The 23,051-nt window shown below is 49.9% G+C and overlaps 1 protein-coding gene across 1 annotated transcript in view; it reads right to left on the bottom strand.

Moving 5' to 3' along the window:
• Positions 1 to 15,484: 15,484 nt before the first annotated feature.
• Positions 15,485 to 23,051, bottom strand: part of NDUFA10 (NADH:ubiquinone oxidoreductase subunit A10) — a 28,911-nt gene continuing 21,344 nt past the window's right edge. The window contains exon 10 of the mRNA XM_084892178.1: positions 15,485 to 15,884. Coding sequence (XP_084748304.1) covers positions 15,816 to 15,884 — 69 coding nt within the window. The 3' untranslated portion in view covers positions 15,485 to 15,815. The remainder of the gene's footprint in view (positions 15,885 to 23,051) is intronic.

Below are 23,051 nucleotides of genomic sequence, written 5' to 3'. Positions count from 1 at the left end.
CTTTGTTTTCTCGAGGATTTGCACACTGAGAGTAGGAACTCTGGGCTTTAGCTCTGTCTCCATTGAGGGGCGAACGGGCCCAGACCTGTGGATAGATCATCAGACCAGGAAGAGGGGACGTCGCGATGCCTCCCGGGCCACCAGGAGCTGGAGAAGGTGCGGACAAAGCGTGCGTTAGTCTAAATCACGGCGAGGCTGTGGCTGCCGGCAAATTTCCTGAAGAGCAAGGAGGGGCTTCTAGGGACATGTGTATAGATTTCATTGTGACTCTGAGAGGAATGGGGGTCAGGAGAGGGGTCTTCCTGTCCCAGGGCCAGGCCAGGCCTCATCCCTCGGGTTTGGATGGAGTCAGAGCAGACGTGGGCTGCTTCATGGCCTCCCGCCCTCTTTAATTTCAGGCCTGGACTGTGAGGGTATAAAACACACGTGGCCGCACACGTTCAGGAGGAAGAGCACGTGTGTCGGCACCTTTACAAGCCTGGGTCTGACCGAGGAGCAGGAAACACGCATCATTACAGCAGACAGGGTCGGGGGTTGAGCTGGCTTCTGTGTGAACTGTTTTAAGAGCAACAACTCACTCAACCCAGTTCGGGGGCAAGACTATCAGCACCCCAGCGGAGAGCCCAGTGAAGGGCATCCTGGGTCACAGGGCTGGTGAGTGGTGGTCTTTGACATGGAGCCCGACCTCTGGTCCTAGAAGGGTGGACGTTGGACCAAAGTAGACACCACAGATCTGCCCTGCCTCTGGCTCTGCCCGGAGCCTCATCCCAGGGCCCAGAGGTGGCGATTGAGCTTTACTCCCCACAAAGAAGATAAGCACAGGATGAGATGCGGATGCAGGTAAGGCTCTCGGTGAGATTGCAGGAAGGCTCCTGTTTGCCCAGCCCAGTGAGAAGCCAGAGCAGGTGCTGACAGTGAGGGAAGGGGCAGAGAGGGGAAACCTGCCGTCCCTGCTGAGGAGGGACCTGCTAGGAGCCTGTGCAGCCTGGGCCACTGCTGTGAGCACCACCTGCTCAGGAGGGCCCCAGGGGAGGCTTCTGCATTTTCCTGCAGCCTGAAGGTACAGGGAAGGGGGGAGTGGGGTCAGCCCTCTACTGGCCATCTGTCTTGCACCTGTATAACAACCCTGGGAACAGGCAGACGAGCGTAGGGAGGGTGCGTCGGTGGACAGAGGGACGCTGTGGGTCACAAGCTGGATAAAGCCAACAGAGAAGGCTGGAGGGAATGAGAGACCTCAAGAAGTGGATGGACGAGACCATGTAAGCCATCACTTCATTCCCAAGCATTCTTTTTCATCGCTTTTCTTATAGGAGCGACGCTCAGCTCCAAGGGACCAAGGGAGGGCTCTGACCTTGCTGCATTTATCTGAAGGCATTTTGACTCGCAGTAAACACTGTTCAGGCAGAGTAGATGCTTCTTCATGGTTCATAGTAATGATACACTGATGAAAGATGGAATGAGCCATAAAACAGAGAGGCCAAGCGCAATTCTCTAGCAGCCATCGCTCACCATTGTCCAGGACTAGCTAAGAAATACAAACGATTGAAAAACAAACGGTTAATTTGTATTCAACATTAATATGACCGGGAGAAATAACACCAAATAAAACCAACACAAATTGAAGCCGCACACAGTAAAAGTTACAGCTAAAAAATGGAACGAAAAGTCACTGTCAACATTGAGAACTCTGAAACTGAACCAGGAACGGGAGATTAGTGTCAATAATCAACAGAAAATGAAACTGGCAGCATGTAAAAATACAGGTCAACTTTGTTAACATTCAGGTTGACAGAAGCATTTAAAATTCTTACCAAAATTTAGATCGGAGCAAATTTTCAAGAAATGCGGCTGTGCAGAAGTTAATAATTAGAAAAGAAGGCTCATTAGAGTAGAAGATAGAGTTGTTGACATCGGGCATGGTTGAAAAACAAAAGCCAGAAATCCTCCCAAAATGGATGAGTCAAATTGTCACTGAAAATAAAAATGGAAACAATTTGGTTGACTGTACTGTGTAGAAAGTTGATCCAAGAACTAAACTGGCTTAGAGGGATTAGCATCAGAAATGCTTCCTTGACAAGCGTCAGCAGCTGTTGGCATAAGTCTGATTAATACGATGGTTCATGTGCTTGGAGTCAAACACTCTCTCAGAGTCAAAAAGGTGGAGCCCAATGGCCCAGCTCCAGAGGGGCCTTCAGGGATGGTCAGGCACAGCCTCCCCAAGCTCTTCCATGAGATTCATCGTCTAGACTCTGCAGGAAAGTCATCTTTCTTCCTTCTAGATCACAAGCCGTAAGAATCCAGGCCTGCAGCCACTTTGACAGTGGCTGGAGACACCTGTTTGAAAAACAAAGTCAAATCAAATTGAGAAAGAGAGAGTGAAAGAAGAGGGAAGAGAGGGGGAAATATAAAAAGATCCGACGGCCTCCCAGGCCCCTGACTCCCGCTCTGCCTCAAACCATCAGTTCCTGGATTTGCCTCAATCATTTAAGTTGGTTCTATTTCTTGTAACCCAAATGCCTGAAAAGCATTAGAGCTGACCTCTCAGCCAGGTGATAGAGCAGGTGTCCGCGGTAACGGAGAAAGCGAGCTGGGAGGTTGGAGGCTGTGGTTCAGACCATAGGACTGCTGCACTCTGGGAAATGTCATGTTAATGCTCAGGGTCATGGCCATGTGTGTGGTTGAATAACCGTGAAGGTCAAGATGCTTGAGAAAGTTGAGGGATCTGGAGCTAAATGACGGGTATGTGGCCCATTTAGACTGGAGTCACCTAGAATTTGTGCGGAGAGATGAGGAACCAGTTTGCACAGCTCCCAGGCTGGTCAGGAGGGCCACGGGGACAACGAGGGAGGGTGAAGGGTGGCATACTTGGATGTCCTGAGCCACAAAACAAGAAGGGCCATGTCGTGAGGACTGAGGGTCATGGTTTTATCAAGTTCACATTCACCTACTCAGTTTCTGTGGGTTGAGTTGTGGCCCCACCTCCCCAAATTCATGCGGTGAAGCCCTAATCCCAGAACCTTAGAATGGGACCCTATTTGGAAATAGGGTTATTGCAGCTGTGATTGGTTAAGACGAGGTCAACTTGGTCTAGGGTGGGTCTCTAATCCTATGTGACTGTTGTCCTCATAAAAGGGGAAATGGGGACACAGGCACACAGGAAGCGCACCCCGTGCAGGTAAAGCAGAGATCCACCAGCAAGGAGTGAGGATCTGCCAGCAAACCAGCAGCTGGGGAGAGGCCGGGACAGAGTCTCCCACAGCCTCCAGGAAACTGGCCCCACTGACACCCTGATCTGGACTTGCAGCCTCCAGATGGTGAGAAGGCAGCCTACTGGGGTGGAGGCACCCAGGCCGGCCACAAAGGGGGGACTGCTACAGGGTTCCGATTCCACAAAGGTCTGCGCAGCAAAACTGGGCCCCAAGACAGTGGCCTGGCCAGTGAGCTTGTGCAGGAGGGATGTCAAAATGGGGGTGGGGGAGGGTGGTGGGGAAGGGGATAGCACTCTGAGGCTCTCAGTTCCCATGGCCTCTCCCTGCCCCACCGCGACCACCCAGCACCCACCCTGATTCGGGTTCCTTGGGTGGCCTGGGATGGGGAAGCTGGTGTGGGAAAGGGGCAGGGAATGAAGCAGGGACAGAGTCGGGGAGAAGCTGGGGAAGAGAAAATAGTTGGAAGGATGAATGAGCTCTGGCCTCACTGGGCAAGACACAGATGGGTGAGTTTCACATCCACTGACCATATCCCTTTCTTTCATGTGCCACCTGGGGAGACCCTATCACTGTCCCATCCTAGTGAAGCCCTCAAAGCCATGTGACCATGTGCCCCAGTCCATACCTCCACTGGGCACACCCCCATTTTCAGGATCTAACTCAAATTCCACCTGTCCTTTGGTCTGCATACTCCCAGCCTGTCTCATGCCTCCTCCTTGGGTCCTCACCACATGGCCACTTGGCCCTCACAGTGGTGAAGGCTGCCCTCAGGCTCCCGCAGAGCGGAGAGGGGCTCCGGCTCCTACAGGCTCCGTGGCATTGGACAAACCGCTATTGCTCTGAAATGAAGTCTTCATGGGTGAAGCAGAGAGCTGGGGACTCAGCAAGGCCATTTTGAAAAGTGTCTAAGTTCCCAGCCTTGCTGAGATCACATCCACTCCCCCACAGCCTTGCCCCTATCTGACTGTGGTGCTGCAAGCAGGGACAGTCCCCCATCTCCTCCTGGGGCCTGGAGGAGCTGGCGAGGTTTGTTGCCTGTGGACAAGCTGCAAGATCTGGGCAGGGGCAGGGGAGGGGCCCAGCCTGGGAACCTAGGAATTCATTCAGCTCTCTCCTTTCCACACAGGAAATCAAAATCCCAGCTTGGCACACCCCGGGGGCTCTCACGTGGCTCTAAGCTCAGTGTGGACTCTCCAGGGGGCTAGGTCCTTTGCCTTCATTCCCACCCGCCCAGGAGAGGCAGGCCAGCTCAGAAACTGGGCCCTCAAAGACCGCCCACGCTCAAGGACACCTGTGTATTTTGTTTTGAACCTGAGCATACTTCATTTCTGGCAGGACTGTCTAGATAATGCATCACGCAAGACAATTCTCATTTTCACTTAATGGGAAATGAAGTCTGTAGATCACTGGCCATAAAATGGGGCTGATGTACTGTGAGGTGAAGGGAGCGGGAAGGCTGTGTTACTGCTCTTTTCTGCACTGGCGGGCTGCTGGCCCCTGTAAAAGCTCTTCCTTTTCATGCAGGACAAGCCCAACAAGGGGAAATGTGTTCTTTTAGGAAAAAGTGGTGCATGGAGCGAGCGATGTTTACTGAGAGCCTGAGCCTGGACGGTGGTGCTGTCACCCAGTCTCCTGGAGTTGCAGGCTATGTGGCCGCTGCTCAGGCCTCAGCTGGTTTGACAGTAATTTTAATCTCTCCGTGGGCACACCGCAGCTGTGCCAGCCTAAGGGAACACAGCTGTCGCTGCAGCACGGCCTGTTCTGGGGACAGCGCCCGGCCCTGCCAGACCTGCTCACAGCAGCTCCGGGAGAGGCTCCAGGGTGGGGAGTGGGTTCATCCACAGGCAGCAGTGCCACAGGACTCCAGAACAGGATGGCACCAGAGGGGCCTTCCTTGGAGTGAGGTGAAGCTGACAATCCCCTGGGAACAGACATGGAGGTCTTGGTGCATGGGGGACAAAAACCTCTGGCCTTCTGCCATCTACTGGTTATGGGACCATGTTTGTGGCAGAGACAGGCTGTGATAACCCAGCCCCAGGTATGGGTTGCACTATACCAGGAAAGCTTAGTTCTTGCTCCAAGTTTGGGCATGGAGGGGTCCAACTTGGAGGGTCTGCCATCTGGAGCAGGCAGCTTCCAAGAGCACCCTGGGGACTCTATCTCAGGAAGGGAGGAAGGGTATGGAGGAGCTTCCAGAGCCGGGTATGCAGGGAACCCAAACTGCTCCCCAACTCTCCAATAACCAGAACTCATAGCACAGCAGTCCCTAACAGCACAGTATGGTACCTAATAGTAGAGGATGCTGGGAATTGTAATCACTAATAGCACAGGATGCTGGGAAGTGTAGTCCAGTTGTGAGTTGGGGCTGCAGGGCTGCCATTTGTGACTCCCCAGAGCTGAGCACCTGGGATGGAGCAGGGAGGAGGTTCAGAGGCTCTGCCAGATGCAAGAACTGAGGATACTAATCCTAAAGAAGGAAACTCAGGTACGTGGACATCTTCAAGGATTTGAAAATTTGAAACAACTTGACTGTGAGAGGGTATGTGGCAAACAGCTGTAAGCAACAACAGTCAACCACCATGTTCTCACAGAGGGAGCGGTACTTCCTCATGTGGACAGAACCCAAGGCTCACAAAGAATCCTGGGCCAGAACTGCAGAGCAGGAGCCACTGTTGCTGCTCCCTGTACAAGAGAGGTTTAAAAAAAGTACCGCATGTTATTATTGGCAAATATTTCCCCACAATGTTCATGAATATGAATTGGGAAGGCAGGTGGCGAAGGGTCTCAACCACCAGGTGGGCTGACTTGGTTAAGAGCAGGCTGAGGGGCAAGACCTGTTGTAGCATCCTAACAAGAAAGGAGCCCAAGACTGTTGGCAAAGGCTTCTGCTTAGGTGAGAATGGGCCGACACTGGAATTTGATTTGAAAGTTGGGAGTGTGTTTGTGTGTGTGTGGGCGGGGGGAGGGGGGGCAGGTGTGCTCAGACCATAGCTTCAGACTAACAAGATGCCCCTTGAGCTCATCAGCCTGGTACTCACTACACAGCAGAGGTGGCCAATGATGAAAGAAACCCTGGAAGCAAGACCCCTGGGAATCCACCCGGCTCCCACAGGAGCCCATCCTTAGGGATCCGAGCTCCCTGAGCAGTACCCCCACTCCACCCCTGGACCTACATCCCTGTAGGCTGCAATGCTGGTCCCCATCAGGTGGGGATGACCGAAGGGTCAAATACGATGGTGGGGGGCAAAGCTTGTAGGATGAGTGTTGAATATATTGCTAACTTGGGGTCACCTTCAGCTCCAGTTGTGCAGGCTATCCTAAATTTCACTGCAGAAGAGCCAATGGGCAGATTCCTTGTGAAAGTTTATCTTTAACACCAAGTCAAAAATTCCCTAATCCTATAGAAAATCACAGGAGCTCTGTCCAAAGGCCAGCCCTTCTCCCCCAGTGAATCCTGGAGCCTGCCTTCAGATAGATCCTAGAAGCAGACAGGCCACGACACACACGCCCTTGGCAGCAGGGCACCGTGGGCGTGGACCACAGGCCACCTGGCAGGGCCCCTGGTCCCCACACGGGCACAGCACGTGCAGGGCCCCTGGACAGCGGCACACCTGTTCGAGGGCGGGTGTCACTGCTGAGGCCGCAGGATGAGCCCTGGCTTTGGGAGCAGCTGTGTGTGTGTGTTGGGGGGAGGTGGGGGGAGCTCCCTCTGCCAGCAGCAGCCAGGCGCCCCCTGCGTCAACCAGCCAGGCTTGCCAGGCAGAAGTGCTGGCCTAGTTGTTTTGAGGTTGTTTATCTCTCGGCTCAGAGCACATTCCTGAGTGTGTTTAAATCCTAGATTCCAAAGGGCGACCAGGACTGTTTATCCAAAGCTGGGTCTCCTTAAACCATTGTTTTATGTCGCCCTGTTTTCCAAGCCATTTCCTATTTTCCTGCTGATACCATGAAAATATAATTTTTTTTCCAAAGGCTGTGAGCACCCTTAATGGCAGACAGCTGGCCTAAAGCTAGGGAAGGCCATTAGAGGATCAATGGTCCACAGGAAGCAGGCGATTAGGCTCCTCAGACGGGCTGCTCTGCTGATAACACGGATCCCTCCCTGCCGCACATCCTCTCCTCCTCCCTCCCTCCCCCAACCCATGTTCCTCAAGGGGCCACTGACCCAGGAAAGGAAGGTGAGTTCCCCGGGAGACCTCTCCTGGCCAGTCCCTTCAGAGGGACCCCCAAGGTTCCTGTGCTGAAGAGGGAGAGCTCCTCACTGGGCCCAGCACACGGTCCCCTGGCCACAGAGCTACATGCAGACGGCAGACGCTGACAGGTAGCACGTGGTGGGTGACAGAGGAGGCCGCTTGGGCAGGGGCACAGGCTGCGTGTCAGTGCTGTTAACATCCTAGTGAGAGCATTAATAGGCATGAAGCTCTTTCACATACAAACCCACCCTCATCCCATGAGGGAGACTCCCTACTACAACTTGAGAAAATGAACACAGAAATAATTGCTAAAACTCACAGCTAGGTCACTGATTCATTCAACCAACACCCACCATAGGCCAGGTGCTGAGATTCAGAGCTGAGCAAAGTCAGACCTGGTCTCAGGCTCAGAGAGGAAGGCAGGAGGTCTCAGCACATGCGGGCTGACAGCCGTGAGTGGTAGGACAGCCCACGTGGAGTGAGGGGGCACCTGAGCATAGAAACAGCATGTCCCAGGCTCTCCCATGAGCATATGGGCCCTGGATGACCACTGAGCTTCTCTCTTAGCCAGTCTAGAAAGGGGCCCAAGAATCTGTTTTTTAAGGAGAACGCCAGGGAATTCTCACCAGCAAGGAGATTTGGGAAATGGTGGGGCTGAAGTTCCTGACACCTGAGATCAGCTGCATCCCCAGGGGACCATTAAGTGGGTGCTCCTGGGCATGAGGCCTCTGAAAGCCCCCAAGGTCCCAGGGTGCACCACACTGAGGGTGTGGCCAATCTGGACGGGCAGAGAAGGTGTTCCCAGGAAGTGATCCATTGGATCTGAGGCCAGTGATGACCACAGCAACCTTTCTGACACATGTGCCTTCAGATCCTCAAACCAACCTCCGTCTGTCTTCTGTGACCCACGCACAGCCCGGCCTCAGGGCCCTATCTGACAGATTGGGCAACTGGGGATAAGAAGGAGGTGCTCTGGTCAGCACGTGGCAATGAGGGCCCGGCAGGGATGGCCCTCGACTCCTGTGCTCTCACAGCTCTTAGGAAAACCCTTTGCTTTTCTAAAAATTGTTTGCAATGTACACTTCCACTCAGATTTGAGCATCACTGTTGGGCCGGTGTGGCTCAGTGGTTGAACGTCAACCTATGAACCAGGAGGTCACAGTTCTATTCCTGGTCAGGGCACATGCCCAGGTTGCAGCTCGATCCCCAGTGACAGGCATGTAAGAGGCAGCCAATCAATGATTTTCTTTCGTCACTGATGTTTCTGTTCCTTTTTCCCTCTCCCTTCCTCTCTGAAATCAATAAAAAAATAATTTTTTAAAAAAATTTAACAATAAAGATTAAAAAAACACACATAAAAAACAAATTTGAGCATCGCTGTTAAGTTGCACAAGGAATCTTCCTGCTGCATTGTGGGTTGCAGCTAGACTTGCGCTGACTTGATGAGTTAATGGTGTGAGCCTGTTTAGCAGGATGTGGTTCTCAATGTCCTCAGGTCCTCGCTTCTGTTAGCCACGTTCTGTGACGTTCCCCCTACAGCTGTTCTTAGGCCTGTTCCTTCGTGCAGATTTTTGCAGGGATTCTGAACGCAGCCTGCTTTTCTGTTATAATCTTTAACCGGTTTCTGCCAGTGCACAGAAAGCTGTGGGTTTTGCATGGACATTTCCTGTTGTCTGTGCTAGTGAACTCTGATTCCACATTTGTCAAACCATTAGCTCAAACACTACTGAAAATAAAACTACAGAGAATCCTAATAAAACTGAGAGAAGTATTGGTATGTGTTTCATGCCACTTAACTAGTCACTGTTTGCTGAAGAGCAGGCTGTTCCTGGTGAGTGGGGCTCCCTCCAGCTGGGTGGGGGTCAGTGTGCTGGGTCAGTCCCCGCCCCAGTTCTCACACTGGTCAGCAGCAAGCAGAGACCAGGAACATATCTGATCAGAGAGTCTCTTCCTCTTCTTTTTTTTTTCTGTTCTCACAGTCAATGTGGTCTCCTCACGGGTTTCACCTGGGCTTCTGGTCTACCTGGTCTGTCACATGCAGACTCATGACTGCCAGTCGTGTGATCTCTCCCTTGCAGATGAGAGGTGCCTTTGCACATGCCTCCCTTCCAGTTCAGATCATTTTACCCTCACTCACGACCGTCCCTGTTCTCAAGGCTCTGGTGGCAAAGGGGACCTTCCAGGGCTTTACCACCCAAACCACCACAAAGCCAATCAGATTGGCGGAAGCGGGATCGGTGGAGCTGCATCTCCCGCTGCGTGAGGCTCACAGCTGGCTTTTCTCCCCTCAAAAAAGAGAATCGGCAAAGGGACCCAAGATAGCCTGCTTTTCTCCCCTGTCAGAGATAGAGTGTACTGCCAACCAGCCTCTGCCCATTGTCAGGTCACTGTCATATGAGGCCATTTCTCCGGCCCTGCTGGTGACCCCAGGGATAGAGTACCAAGCTCTCAGTGTCGGCAACTGCTGGGAGGTTTTACTTCAGATCCGCCAGCTCCAGGGCTCAGATTCCACAGCTCCAAAGCCCAGGGTCACAGGAAGAGACCAGCTCTGGGCTGGGGGCTCCATGGCCTTGGCAGGTGAGCTCCAGCCTTGGGAAGGATGTATGGGCAGGTGGGCAGAGGCGAGCAGAAACACCAATTGCAGATCTGCACTGGGGGGTGGGCAGGGTCAGAGGTCTGGCTGCCAGGGTCGCACAGCCAGGTTGTCCTGTGGGGCACCCAGCAGCAGCGCTTCCACCCAGAGGGCAGAGTCCTGGGCTTGCTCCGGAGTGGACCAAGGCCTCACCTCCAGGGGGCGCCACCTCAGAGGGACATGACCTCCAGGAAAACATGGCTTCCAGGGGACATCACCTCCAAGGCTCCCTGGGTGGTGCCCCAGACACAGACCACATTCTGCATTCTGCATTTTGACAAAATGATTCTTTGTCTTCAGTCATCAGTGACTTTCTTTTGCCCCCACACTTTTCTTAAAGTGGGCCCTGACTTCGGACAGGATTGTGCTGCTGCTCTCAGCCTCGAGTCTGATTCTTCTCTATCCTCACAGGGAGTTCTGTGCTCTCGGTGGCAGTAGTATGTGTCCAGAGCTGGGTGGTGAGGAGATGAACGGCCTCTGGGCTCCCCCTTCAGCCACCCCACCCTCTCCAGGTGCTCTCACCTCCTCCCCCCACAGCATCTCTCTGTCACTCTTCTTGCTGTCTAGCTGCTCATTTCCCATTTGTTTCCTCTGCCTCACGCGTCCCTCCTTCCTCTGATCCAGCTGACAAGGAGAAAAGCCCCTTCAACATCAGCAGCAAGAGTGGAGATGGTGCCTCTGTCTGCCTCTCACTGAGTCCTGATCGTGGAGACATCTGGACACAGCTGGAGGAGACAATGATGGATGCCCTTGTCAGGCTGTTGGGGACACAAATGAGGGGGAATGTGGTGGACCCAACTCTTCCATTTCCTCATCACACCTGGGCTCGTGTACCCCTGACTGACTTGTAACATCAGGATGAATTGTGGGAGGGAGGGTGTGTCTGCAGCTGTCTAGCATCCATGTGGACCTGCTGGGGACCAGTAATGAAGACATTCACCAAAACCCAAGATCCCTACAGGGACTCAAATTCTGGGACTGCAAATCACCTGAACCCCTTTGTACTCCCTACATACATTCCCTTACTCTGATTTCTTTGTTCTGCGTTCCCTTTCTCTTCTTTAAAAAAAAAAAAAAAATCCCAGTGTGCATTAAGAGGGGGAGATGGGTTTTTGAAGACAAGAAAAGTCTCCCATCTCCCCAGTTGCTGGCAGTTGGAATAAACTTCTCTTCGCCTTAGCCCCTGTCTTGTGAGTTTGGCTTTCAGGGCAACAGGTATTCGAGACCTGATGACAGGTTATTTTCCCGGTTTCACTTTCAGGAGCTTGGGCCCTTTCTCAGGGTGGCCCAGCCCATCAATGACCCAAAAGTCTTCTTGGGTGAGGGGAGAGGAAATGGTCATTGGTCACTCCAGTGGATTAAGTAAATGCAACTATTACTATTAAATGGTGATACCCACCCCTCCCCTGGTCCTGGTCACACACCCTCAGGTTATTGTTTAGATGTCTTCTCTCTGCCCCGTCCCTCAGGCAGAGGCAGCTCCCAGAAAGAGGACTGTCCTTCTCCAGACCGTGGACACCAGGAAAACACTGCCTAGGACTCCTGCTCACCAAAGGCTCCCTCGCCCACACCCCACCTCTGAGCTACAGTTGAGTTTACACTGAGCTGTCTACACAGCCTGAGACAGAAGTGGATTGCCTCCGAGTTGCCCCATCGAGGGAGCTTCTGAAGGTCCAGGTCCATGGCAAGACGCTTCTCTACTGGAATCATTCTGATTTTTCTCTTAGTTTTATTGCTATGGGGTGATTAATCAATGGCCTGAATGGAAACCATTTGGTTGATAATTCTTAGACAATGTTCTGCAACTGCAGCACATTTAGATAACTCTGTTAGTTGCTTACGTTCAATCCTATCTGTAAGTAGTGTAATAACAGTACGTATCTTTGCTATTGCTAACAAATTCACTAAAGTAACCCCAAAACACAGCCAGAATTCGGTCTTCTAAAGTAACTTTGACATTTTTCTTTTGGTTTTATTTCCATTGTGTAAGTGACTTCACACTGTCTCACAGGGAGACTTGCTAAGATTACAACTTTTAAGGTAATGTTTCATAGATCTGGATTATATAAAAGTAACTATTACTGCTAAATGTCAATTATTAGATTTCCAGACAGTGCACATGGAATAACTTTGTCATTGTGGTCTAAAGAGTGGCTCCTGCTGACCCGGAAACACCAATTTTTGTCTTTTGTATGAGGTAACTAAGCCCTGTCTGTGTGGTTGAGATGACTCCATCGCACACATATAACTGTATGATCCCCGGGCCAAGGTTCCCCAACGGAGCTAATGTGGAAGGGGACTCCCAGGTGCAGGCCTTCCCCAGCCTGGGACCAAGAGTCTGAATGACACACCTGTCCCATCAGCAGGGATGAGCGCGTTTTTTATCACGGTTCTCCTGCCCTCTCGTTTTTCAGCCTCTAGATCCAGCAGAGCAAACACCCAGGGCCTTGAGATTGTATCTCTGTTTGTTTTGGTTGATTGAACATTTTCCTTCCTTGTTTAACATTTTTTTCAGATTTCTGGGGACTGTTCTCCAGCGCTGATGTTACTTGGGACCTGGCCAACAGAAACACACCGTCTGCCTGTGGCTGGGGTGTCATGCGGAAGCTGAGGGCCGAAACTTCTGTTAAACTTAGTTTCTCATGGGCAGATGGATCTCCATTAATCACAACCAAGGAGTCTGATTCCCTAAACTAGCACCTGCAAGAGTAAGTGCATCTGCCCCAGAGCAAATTTCCCGGAGCGGATGCCAACACTCTCCCCAAACACCAGCAGCCCCAGCAAACCAGCAGGGCCAAAGGGATAGGCCGTGCGCTCCTGGTTCTCCCTGAAGCCTGGAGCCGTGGGGCGGCAGCACAGAGAGCTAGGTTCCCGTGACCTAAGACAGGGACTGTGCCCAGCTTTGGGAAAGTGGAGGTCCTGCCCCATGTTCCACCCAACACCTGGCCTTAGAGGTCACACTACCTGGGAGGGGACATGTGAACATTCACTCCAACACCAGTTGCCCCATTACCCCAGGAAAGCCGATGCCTCCCCTGAACCTGACTTGGGACAGTGGGAACACACAAGGTTCAAGGTACCATGGAGTGTGTGCTATCGTCATCGTTTACCAAAGCACAGGGACCGTGGAGCACGCTTCGGAAGGCAGGTGCACACAGCTACAGGAGGCCAGGTTTCCTTATAAGACGACGAAACGCTCTGAGTTGACTGTGCTGATGGTTGCATTCGCCCGTGAACATATGTACAGCATTAAATGCATTTCAACCCACAATGGGCTTATCGGGATATAGTCCAACATGAGTAAAGGAGCACCTGTATTTCAGGCACAGGAGACCCTTTGTATTTTTATATACTTCTGTTTTCAAACAAATCAAAGAGCATATGAGCTCCACGAACCATGAGAACAAAGAAGAGAAGACAAGTAAGACACAAAATAGAGGTTGGAGGAGACAAGAAAACAAGAATGGCAGCCAGCTCCGTTTGGGAAGCTGCCCAGCGATCTCACTGTGAACCACCCATCTGTCTGGCCCTCCCTGCAGCCCCAGACCGTCCTCTCCTGAAGGCATAGATGCCTCCCTGATAGGGACACACATGCCCACTCCTGGGGACAGCAAAAGGCTATGGTGTTCCACTGGGGGCTTCTCCTCTGGTGAGATGGGAGAGCTAGGATGATGCTCAAGGAGGCTGGAGCTTTTGTTTAAATGTGCCCTGCTGTCCCCATCCCTAGGGAGCTGCGACAGTGGGAGTCTTGTTTCCAAACACATTCTCTGCTCTGTGACCTCATCCAGGAGCCTGGGTGAAATACCTATTATCTGTGATTCTCCTTAACACAAAATTCTCGTGAATGTGAACAAGTGGCTGGAAGACATAAAACTACACGTTACAAGCTCGGTTCCTGACCCTCAAAGCATCAAATATTCCAACGTGGAATATTAAAAAGGCAGTTTTGTCCTGGCCAGTGTGACTTAGTGGGTTGAACATCATCCCATGCACCGAAAGACTGCCGGTTTGATTCCCCACCAGGGCACAGGCCCAGGTTGTGGATTCAGTCCTCAGTCGGAGGCAGCCAATTGATGTTTCACTCTCTCCCTCTCCCTTTCTAAGAAAATAAAAAATAAAAACATTTGAATGAAGTTTTATTTCAACCCTGGGTTTCTTTTAAGGGTTGTAAGCATTCCTGGGAACTAAGTCATGTCCTACTCTGAACCAAAAAGATGGGGCTGCCTCCTCAGCCCTTCAGTTTAGAGACTTGGACACTATTTGCTTTCTCTGCACAGTACTCTCAGAAAACACCGTGAAATGATAGAGATGTGCTCCCTCAGCACAAATGACAAACAGCACACGCAACTAGGGGAGGTACATCAGGTACAAGTTTGAAGGTGGTACCTGTACCAGGGTCTGCCCTGTGTCTGACAAGCTGACCCACAGCAGACCCCTCACATACTGTTGAGGAACTCTCGGTGCGAAGAACAGAGCCTGCTTACCACCCGGACATGAGAGCAGCCCAGATAATTAGATGCTTTCCTCTTTCCTTCCTCCTCTCCTTAATGGCTTTGGGAGGCATTCAGACCAAGACACACCCTTGGCTGGCCTGGAGCCTAGCTGCTCTCTCAATCACTGAAGCTGCTTGTTCTTAGTGAAATGCAAAACTCTGGCCACTTAGATCTGAACTCCAACTAACACTGCTGGGAAACTTTATTATCAATTCTTAAAAGCCACACACAGAGAGAAAGGGATGGGGGAGCGCAGGCACGCTCCATGGTGGGGACGCCTGATGGAACCTCCCTCATGATGTGCAGCACGGAACTGAGGGCCATGTGGCTACTGAGCACTTGAGCTGTGGCCAGTGTGAACTGAGGAACTGAATTAGCTGCATTTAATTTTAATTCATTAAATGTGGCTAGAAGCTACATTTAACACAGTGGGACTCTATAGAAAAACTCACTGAATAGAATTCACAACGTACAGCTTAACCCCTGAACTAAAATGCCGAAATCTGCAATGAGCTTACAAGGCATGTCATCTAGTTTTCTAAGTTTTAGTGGAGGTGAAGGAGGAAATGGGATTTCGAACCCTCTCCTCTCTTCCACTGACAACTGATTCTCGGAGAGTGGAGAGCACGTTATTTGCTTTTGTTTTATCCCACCGACACTGTGAGCTCAGATGGTCCCTCAGAGGATGGACTCATGAGCCCAGGGGTGTTGCTCATCACACACAATTCCCGAACACACTGCTCTATAGTCTGTGCTAATCCTTCCACTTTTTGGTATTCCCTCTTTACTTTTTTTACTTTTCTCTAACAGACTGTTAGAACAAGCAGAATAAATGGTTAAATCTTAGTATGTTTCTGAATTAAAGCAAACCACATCACAGTAAGCGGTGAGCGGAATGGCAAATGAGTGTGGGCACATGTGTGACATGCCCGTGTGTGAGCAGAGTCTAATGGAGACAAGTGACACTGAAGCAGTTTATTTCTCGAGTCTGAAGAAGCCATGAACCAGCCTGCACAGCACGGACACAGGTGGGAGAAGAAACCCTTCTAGTGAAGCCCGGTCCCCCCCCACCCTCCCCAAGCAGACTTCCTTTGCCCCTGTGATAATTACACGCTACAACATAAAGCTGCAGGCCCCGATGCTCCTGTCCACCCTGACTGCACTGCAGGGAGGACTGCCATTTCTCCCACGTTTACTTCCCCCCAGTTTTACAGCTACGAGGAGGCCACGAGAGTCAGCAGACTGGAAGCTTCTTCAACACGGCAATACCGCTCTAGCAGAGGGTGGTCCGTCACTTCAGCCAGATCCACTTGTCGCCCACGTCCGCATTATACCCGGGGCAGTACTTGCGGCCTGGCAGCTGTGAGAGAAAGCAGACAAGGTGAGCATTGGTGCCCTGCACACCCTGCTGTGAGTGACGGGCTCCACAGGCACCGTGCACAGCATAGCTCTGCCTGAGACAGCTTCTGTCCTGGCAGGGGCCTATAAATGCAACCCAATCCAGTGTCCCATCATGTCAGGAGAGTGACGAGGCAACGAAGGGGACACCTGGGTGAGAACTGGACGGGAGTGACCCAGGCAGACATCAGGGCGACAGCATGTTCCTTCCTGTGCTCTGCCCAGCACCATGCGAAAACGCACTGAAGAAGTCCCGGTGAGTCCAGCAGGAAGCACAGTAGGAGCACTGGGCTACATTTAACACGAGGCCTCAGTCAGTGTGGGTGGGTGAAGAAGCCAAAAAAGGAGGAGCCACTGAGGGAGCTGTTAGCTGCCCAGAACCCAGAGCTGCCGCTGCAGAAGGAAGGGAGGGGCTGTCACGGCAGCACTGATGTTGGAGGACAGACAGCTCAATGCCCGCTCCTGCTAGTGGCAGTTGGGGAGAAGGGGCCCTGTGGCACAGTCCACAGAGTCTGGCCTCCCGGGCACAGGCAGGTGGGCCTGGAACAGCAGCCACCAGGCGTTCCCACAGGCAGAAGAGCCTGCATGAGAGCGCAGTGACCATGGCTGTGACGGTGGTCAACGAGGCAGGACCGCTCCTGTGCAGGTGCTGGGGCTATAGGACCAGAGGGGCAGGAAGATGTCAGGGTGCTGCATTTCAGCTCTCTGATTCCAACACACACTTTGGCTACCACAGGGGGGTCACTGGGCCAGAAGGGCTGTTCCCTGTGGGTCCATGTGACTGACACCTGCATCTGGCTTCCATGGGTCTCAAGGGCTCAGGAAGTCCTGGGAGACACAGAAGGGCAGGAACAGTGTGGGAGGAAGGTCAGGTGGTTCCCTAGTGACATAAATAAATACTACTAGATGACGCGGCAGGGAGAAGAGAAAGCAAGTCCTCACAACAGAATGCTAACTTATGATGTAGGACTCACAGAATCAGGAAAAGTATAATTTGGCAACGATCATATTCATAATTTAGCCAAGAAAATCAATGAATGGTAGAATGAAAGCTTGAGGAGGAACCGGACATTGACAGTTTCAAAGTATGCTCCTCAAACATTTACTAATTACGAAGAGTGAAGACACAATCTTAGTCAAGGGACCAAAGTCAATACAACCCGTGACAGGACAGATGGGAACCAGTGCCACCTGACAAGATGCAAGGAGTTCTGTGGCAAGCCAACAAAACCGAAACTCAGCCTCAATCTGATCATGGGCAACAGCAAGTGAACAGTCAGATGGAGGGACACTAAAAATACCTGTTTGTGATCTTCAAAAGTGTAAAGGAAATGACAAGGAAAGCTTGAGGAACTATCAGATTCAAAGAGACTACAGAGACAAGACAATCAAATGCAATCCATTATCCAGGGAGGGGCCCTTCTGCCCTGGAGAACATTACCGGGGTGACTGATCACCCTGGAACCGGGTCTGGGATTAGTGACAGCAACATATGAACACCAGTCCCCTAACTCTGCCGGAGAAGGTCCTTGTCCTTAAGAGTCAGACATCACGACAGTGGACAACTGGCCCATCCAAGAGGACCTGATCCTGGGCTGGCACTGGGACCTGAGAGCCGGTTTTCCCAAGGAGTGCCCAGGAGGTGCTGTGCACGAGCCACACCTGAGACCTGGGTGCCCAGCAGGTGCTGTGCAGGAGCCATACCCAAAAACCTCAGCTTTAAAATGTTTGAGGCTACCGGTATTTGGCACCATTTGATCACAAAGGTTCAGAGAAGTTATTTTCCTATTCTTGTTATTTTTGTAAATTTGAAACATCGATAGAATGAAGACATAAAGACCACTGCAAACATAGTGAGACTGTCAGCAGGATCCTCCGGCCAAGGACCAATCCTAAGGGCAAGCACGAGCCCAGGGAGGAAAGAGCACCAGCCACATCAAACAGGGGCCACGTCTCCAGGCTTCAAACACACGGAGAAATGGATGTGACAAGAGCTGGGTAGGTGGAGGAAAAGTCTCCTGAGATCCCACACTGTTCTGGGATGAGAGAACTACTGACTAGTGCTAGATTTTAATAAATCAAGGATGACTATTTTAATCACCATGTTAGCCACTAAAACCCATGAAAAAAGAATAACTAGTAAACAAATGGGAGGGAGGGGGAAGAATAGGGTTAAGAATTTTAACCCAAAAGAAGACAGGAAAAAAAAAATACATAAAACATGTAAGAACAATATAAAATATGCAATAAGGTACGCTACTACTTAAACATAAATGTATCTGTCATTGTATTAAGTGTGAACAGATAAATATTCCCAACTTTCAGACTGAGCAGAAGTAAAAACACAACTGTTTTCAGGTTACAAGGTGCCCACTGGAAATATGAAGATACAAAAAGGTTGAAATTAAAAGATGCAGAAAAACAACTCTACCATGCAAATACTAAGCAAAACAAGACTGCAGATGCTGCCTAAGCATTAAAAGAAGTAAACTTTAGGTAAGAACCAAAGATAGTGAGAACAAGTTCAGAACCTATAAAACAGTAACTCCACTGAGAATTGACAGTAATTTAAACCTGTCTTCCTCTAATGACACAGCCTCTCAATCCACACAGAGCACAACTGGACAGACGGAGAAGGCAGATCTCCACATCTCTGACCACAAGCTGACGGGAGAGAAAAGGCCAGTGAGAAGGAGGACAGTGCAAAGAATGTGGCAAACAGACTTCACCCCATGAGACCAACTGCACTGCACACAGTGTAGGAAGGAGACCCTCTCCCCGAGGACCAGGGAACGTTCCAAAATTAACCACATGCACAGTCAGAAGGTCAGCCTCAATCACACCCCAAGGACTGAAATTGTGACAAGTATAATCTGACTGGAATGGAACTAAGCCAGAAATCAGTAACAGAAAGATATTTAGAAAGATCCCCACTGCTTTTAAGTTATCTAGAATAATTCAAATTAGCATACTGGTCAAAAAGGAAATTAGGTTATAATTAGAAAATACTTTAAATTGAATGATTATGCAACGATAACATTATGAAATCTAGCTAAGCTAAGTTTGGAGGGCAACATGTCCAGCTTTGAATAAATATATCGAACAGTAAGACAAGCCAGAAATCAACGACCCACCTTTTACCTTAAGAAGATAGAAAAGTAGTAAATGAAAAAGGAAACAGAACAGTGATCAGTCAGTCGGATGTATAGCAGATAAAGCCAAGCAAGAAGCTGGCTCCCTGGGCAATAAGCTCCCTCCAAAGGGGAGGGAGAGCAGGGCAGTGGCTATTTGCAGGCGCGACCAAGTTAAAAACATAAAAAAAGACAAAAACTTCATGCCAAGAAATCAGAAAATTTATACAAAATGGGGCAAATGACTTTAAAAATGTAACTTGAACATTAAATTTTCTGTGACTATTAAAGAAAATGAGTTGATAATTTAAAATATTCCAACAGAGCCCACTAGTGAATCTTTGCAAACATGGCAGGAAGAAGCACGCCCATCTTACTCAATTTTCCAGAGAATAAAAGTGACAGCTCAGTGTATGATGCTGGCAGGATGATGATAAGGATACTCTGTAAATATGACAAGGTTACTTTGAGAAAGGAAAATTACCAGCCAGCCTCTCAGGAACATAGATGCACAACCCTAAATTAAACGTGCGTATTAGATCCAGCTATACATGAAGAGGGTGATGCGCCCACAGGTGGGACTTACCCAGGATTCAACGTGTGGCCTCACCTCAGAAAATCAGTCCCTATAACTGACCATATTTACAGAAAGAGGAGAAAGATCATCCAGGGCAGATAAGGGGTGGTAAACTCAGTACCAGACTGACAGAAAGGCTTTGGAAAGTAGTGATAAGAGGGAACTGCCTCACCTGAGAAAGAGTATCTAAAACTAACTTACAGCAAGCAGACACTAACTGGTGGGCCCTACAAACTCTCCCCATGAGCTCAGAAACAAGACAGGACAGCACAGTGACAACCTCTACTCAGCATGAACTAGATGTTTACTTTCGGCAAGGAAAGTAAAAAGCAGGAATGAGATTAACAGATAAAATGGTCATTTGCTGGCTTGTATTTTTCTTTTTCTATCACGGGACTTTTGAATAATCATGTTCCATTTGAAACATCCTGTGTTTGCCACAGTTGTCAGACGATGGCCCAGCTGCTGGTTCATAGAACTTTCCTGACTATGCAGCGTCGTTACAACTATGAGCAGGCCACCTAGAAATGCCACACATGAAGGGCACTGTCTATATAATCGGCTCTTTTTCAGCTCTTCAGTCTGTTGCATCTCTTGGGAGCATCCCCACATGATTACACCACCAGATGGAGTCTCCCCTGCTCTGGGTACCAGGTCTACTTTTCCAGGGGTAATCTGGCTTACTCTTTCTTGCTAAACTGAGAGAAATAACAATCTATACTTCATAGATAGGCACATATTAACAGAAGAAATGAAAACTCCTATAGACACGAGCTGTCGCCCAGTTATAATCAATGAAGCACACACACTGAAACATACGCTCCATGAAGACATGACTAATCTGGTTCTCTGGGACTCCTCAACTTCTCGACCTGAGGCTTTCCACTCCCTCTGTTCTTACAGAGGTCACCAGCACCGTGACTTCCAATGTCAACTGCATGCTGACGACTTCTAAATTCATAGTTACAACCCTCACTTACTGCCAGACTCCAAACCCATTAGACATGTTACTCAACATCTCCTCATGGGGATACTAAGTGTCTCGAACATACCATGTCCAGCAGTGAATTCTTGATTTTTCCCTGAAGCCTGTACCTCTGTGTTGTCTAATATCAACCAATTCCCACCCAGAGTTCCAGTTTCTGAGCCCTAATGTAGCAGTCAGCTCACTTCTCTCTCCCACTTTCCAACACCAAATCTCAACAGATCCTGGGGGTTCTACCCCCAATATGACTTTTCCAAAGTTGTACGATGACTCTGCCCTCTGACATGTATTCTGTGAACAGCCTTCTGATGCTCCCCCTGCACCCTTGGCCAATCTTCTCTCAAGTTAGAAACAGAACATTCCCAAGACATAGTGTGTAACACACGTCCTCCTTCTTACCATATCCTACCCAGGACAAGCCATCTCTCCCTTACCCCCTGCCCCCTCCCTCCCTCCCTCTGCTCCAGCACAGTCCTCCTTCCTGTGTCTGAATTGTGCAGGAGAAGCCTCCCCTCAGCCCTGCATCTGGGGCTCCCCGCTCGGTGCCCCAGCCACTCCCACCTCCTGCATCTCTGCCCACACTCCTCCTTGTGAGGCCTTCCTGGGCCACAACCAAGATATTTAAGCTTAGCTCCCCTCACCGTAGCTCTGTCCTAACCTCTGCTGGAAATTTAATTTTTGTCCACAGCACTGGTCACCACTGTTCAACTGTTTTTTTTTGTTTTGGTTTTTTTTTTAACTTTTTGTTTTGTTTCCTTCCACTGTGATGTAAGCTCTGTAAGGGCCAGGATCTTGCCCATCGTAGGCACTGCTGTCCCCAATGTCTAAGACAATCTGGCACCAGTATATACTCAATAAACATGTGAAATGAGTAACCGAGATAAAGAACAATGGCACAAATGTGTGACAGAACAAGACGGAAGAGCCTAGTGCCTACAAAACCTGACATCAGGAGAGTGTGGCTGCTGACATCATCCAGAGTCACCTCTCCACCAGGGCCACAGCTTCAGACCCCAGTGCTACTGTTTTTTTATTTTATTTTAAAAGGACACTTCACACCAGTAATGCAAGTAGACAGCCAGTATCCTCATTATAAACAATAGAGCATGAAAAAAAAACCTATAAAAATGAAGCTAAGTTACTAATTCCACACACACATCAATGACTACAAAATTCCTGAGCTTGCCCTGTTCCTTTGTATAAAAGTGAGACCATCAGAAGTGGGCCAGATGCTAAAGATATAATCAGAATAATTTTTTTAATTTAAAGGGCAAAACTTTCTCACTAGTAATTTATGTATGTTTTCAAACCCTCTCTCTGCACAGCACATTGAGTCCCCAGGCCCCAGTGGTCTGGACTAACAGACAGCACTGAGCGACCACAGATGCCCTCCAGGCTGTGATGACAGCAGACTCTGCAGGAGCCAGATTAGCACATTACAGGATCTGAACTCGGTCTGAGTCCAGGAAGGGCTGTGTGGTCAGCTGCCTCTGCATATTACAAAGAGGGGCTATAAGGTCAGGCTGGGCCAGGCAGGAAGCTTTAGGACAAACTGAAGTAAGATCATGGAGGCTGCACAGAGGCGTAGCCGTGATGCCAGAAGAAAAGGAAGCCATCTGTAAGATGGACTCCACAGCCATTAAATGCAGAGTGGGAACATCGCCAAGCAGGTTTCCTAGCCTTTGCAAGTGGCAGAGGTGGCACAGCTAAGCCTTGCCACGACCAAACCGGAGACCCGCACAGCTCCCCTCAGACAGACGCAGACTCTGCAAGTACTCACACCCAGAGGCCAGCACGAAACATACAAACATACCCACTGTAGCTAACTCTGAGTTTCCTAAAATTTCCACACTGAATAAAATCACTTCCAAAACAACTAGAAGAACTTACTTAAAAGAAAATGCCAAGGACCTCAAGTAAGAAAGGAAGTGGTGGGACATACTGGGACACCCAATCACTTCAAGCAATTTGCAAGCCTCAACTCTAAGAATTATAGTTGTGCAAAAGTATTTACCTATTTACCCAAATGCTGCCTACTTAGCTTGTCTAATTTAAATAAATTATTTCACACGCTTGCCATTAACAACCCCAACCACAGCTGATGGAGAAAGGGTTCATGTTCCGACTCTTCCACTGGCACCAGCATTCCAGAGAAGGCTCTGTCTCATTCACCCACTGGGTTTCAAACCAGAACCGATGCAGTTTCTCTAAGTTCATGGAATCTTGCCTGAAATGACTCCCCTAACCATTGTGAAAATAATTCACTAAAAAGGTATGGAAATCAGGTAAGACCAATAAAGCAGCTGACCCCCCTGACCTCTGCCCTCACTGCTGTCCAACTGGGTCACCCCTCCACTACTTATGAACCACGAAGAGCGAGGCAACAGCAGAAGTCAAAGTTAGTATTAATGACATGGAGATAAAGCTAAGGAACCC

This window comes from Pipistrellus hanaki (assembly GCF_964339955.1).
Source record: "Pipistrellus hanaki genome assembly, chromosome: 8".
NCBI lineage: Eukaryota > Metazoa > Chordata > Mammalia > Chiroptera > Vespertilionidae > Pipistrellus > Pipistrellus hanaki.
Note: the sequence above shows the minus strand (reverse complement) of the source record. Positions and strands in the feature narration are given on the sequence as shown.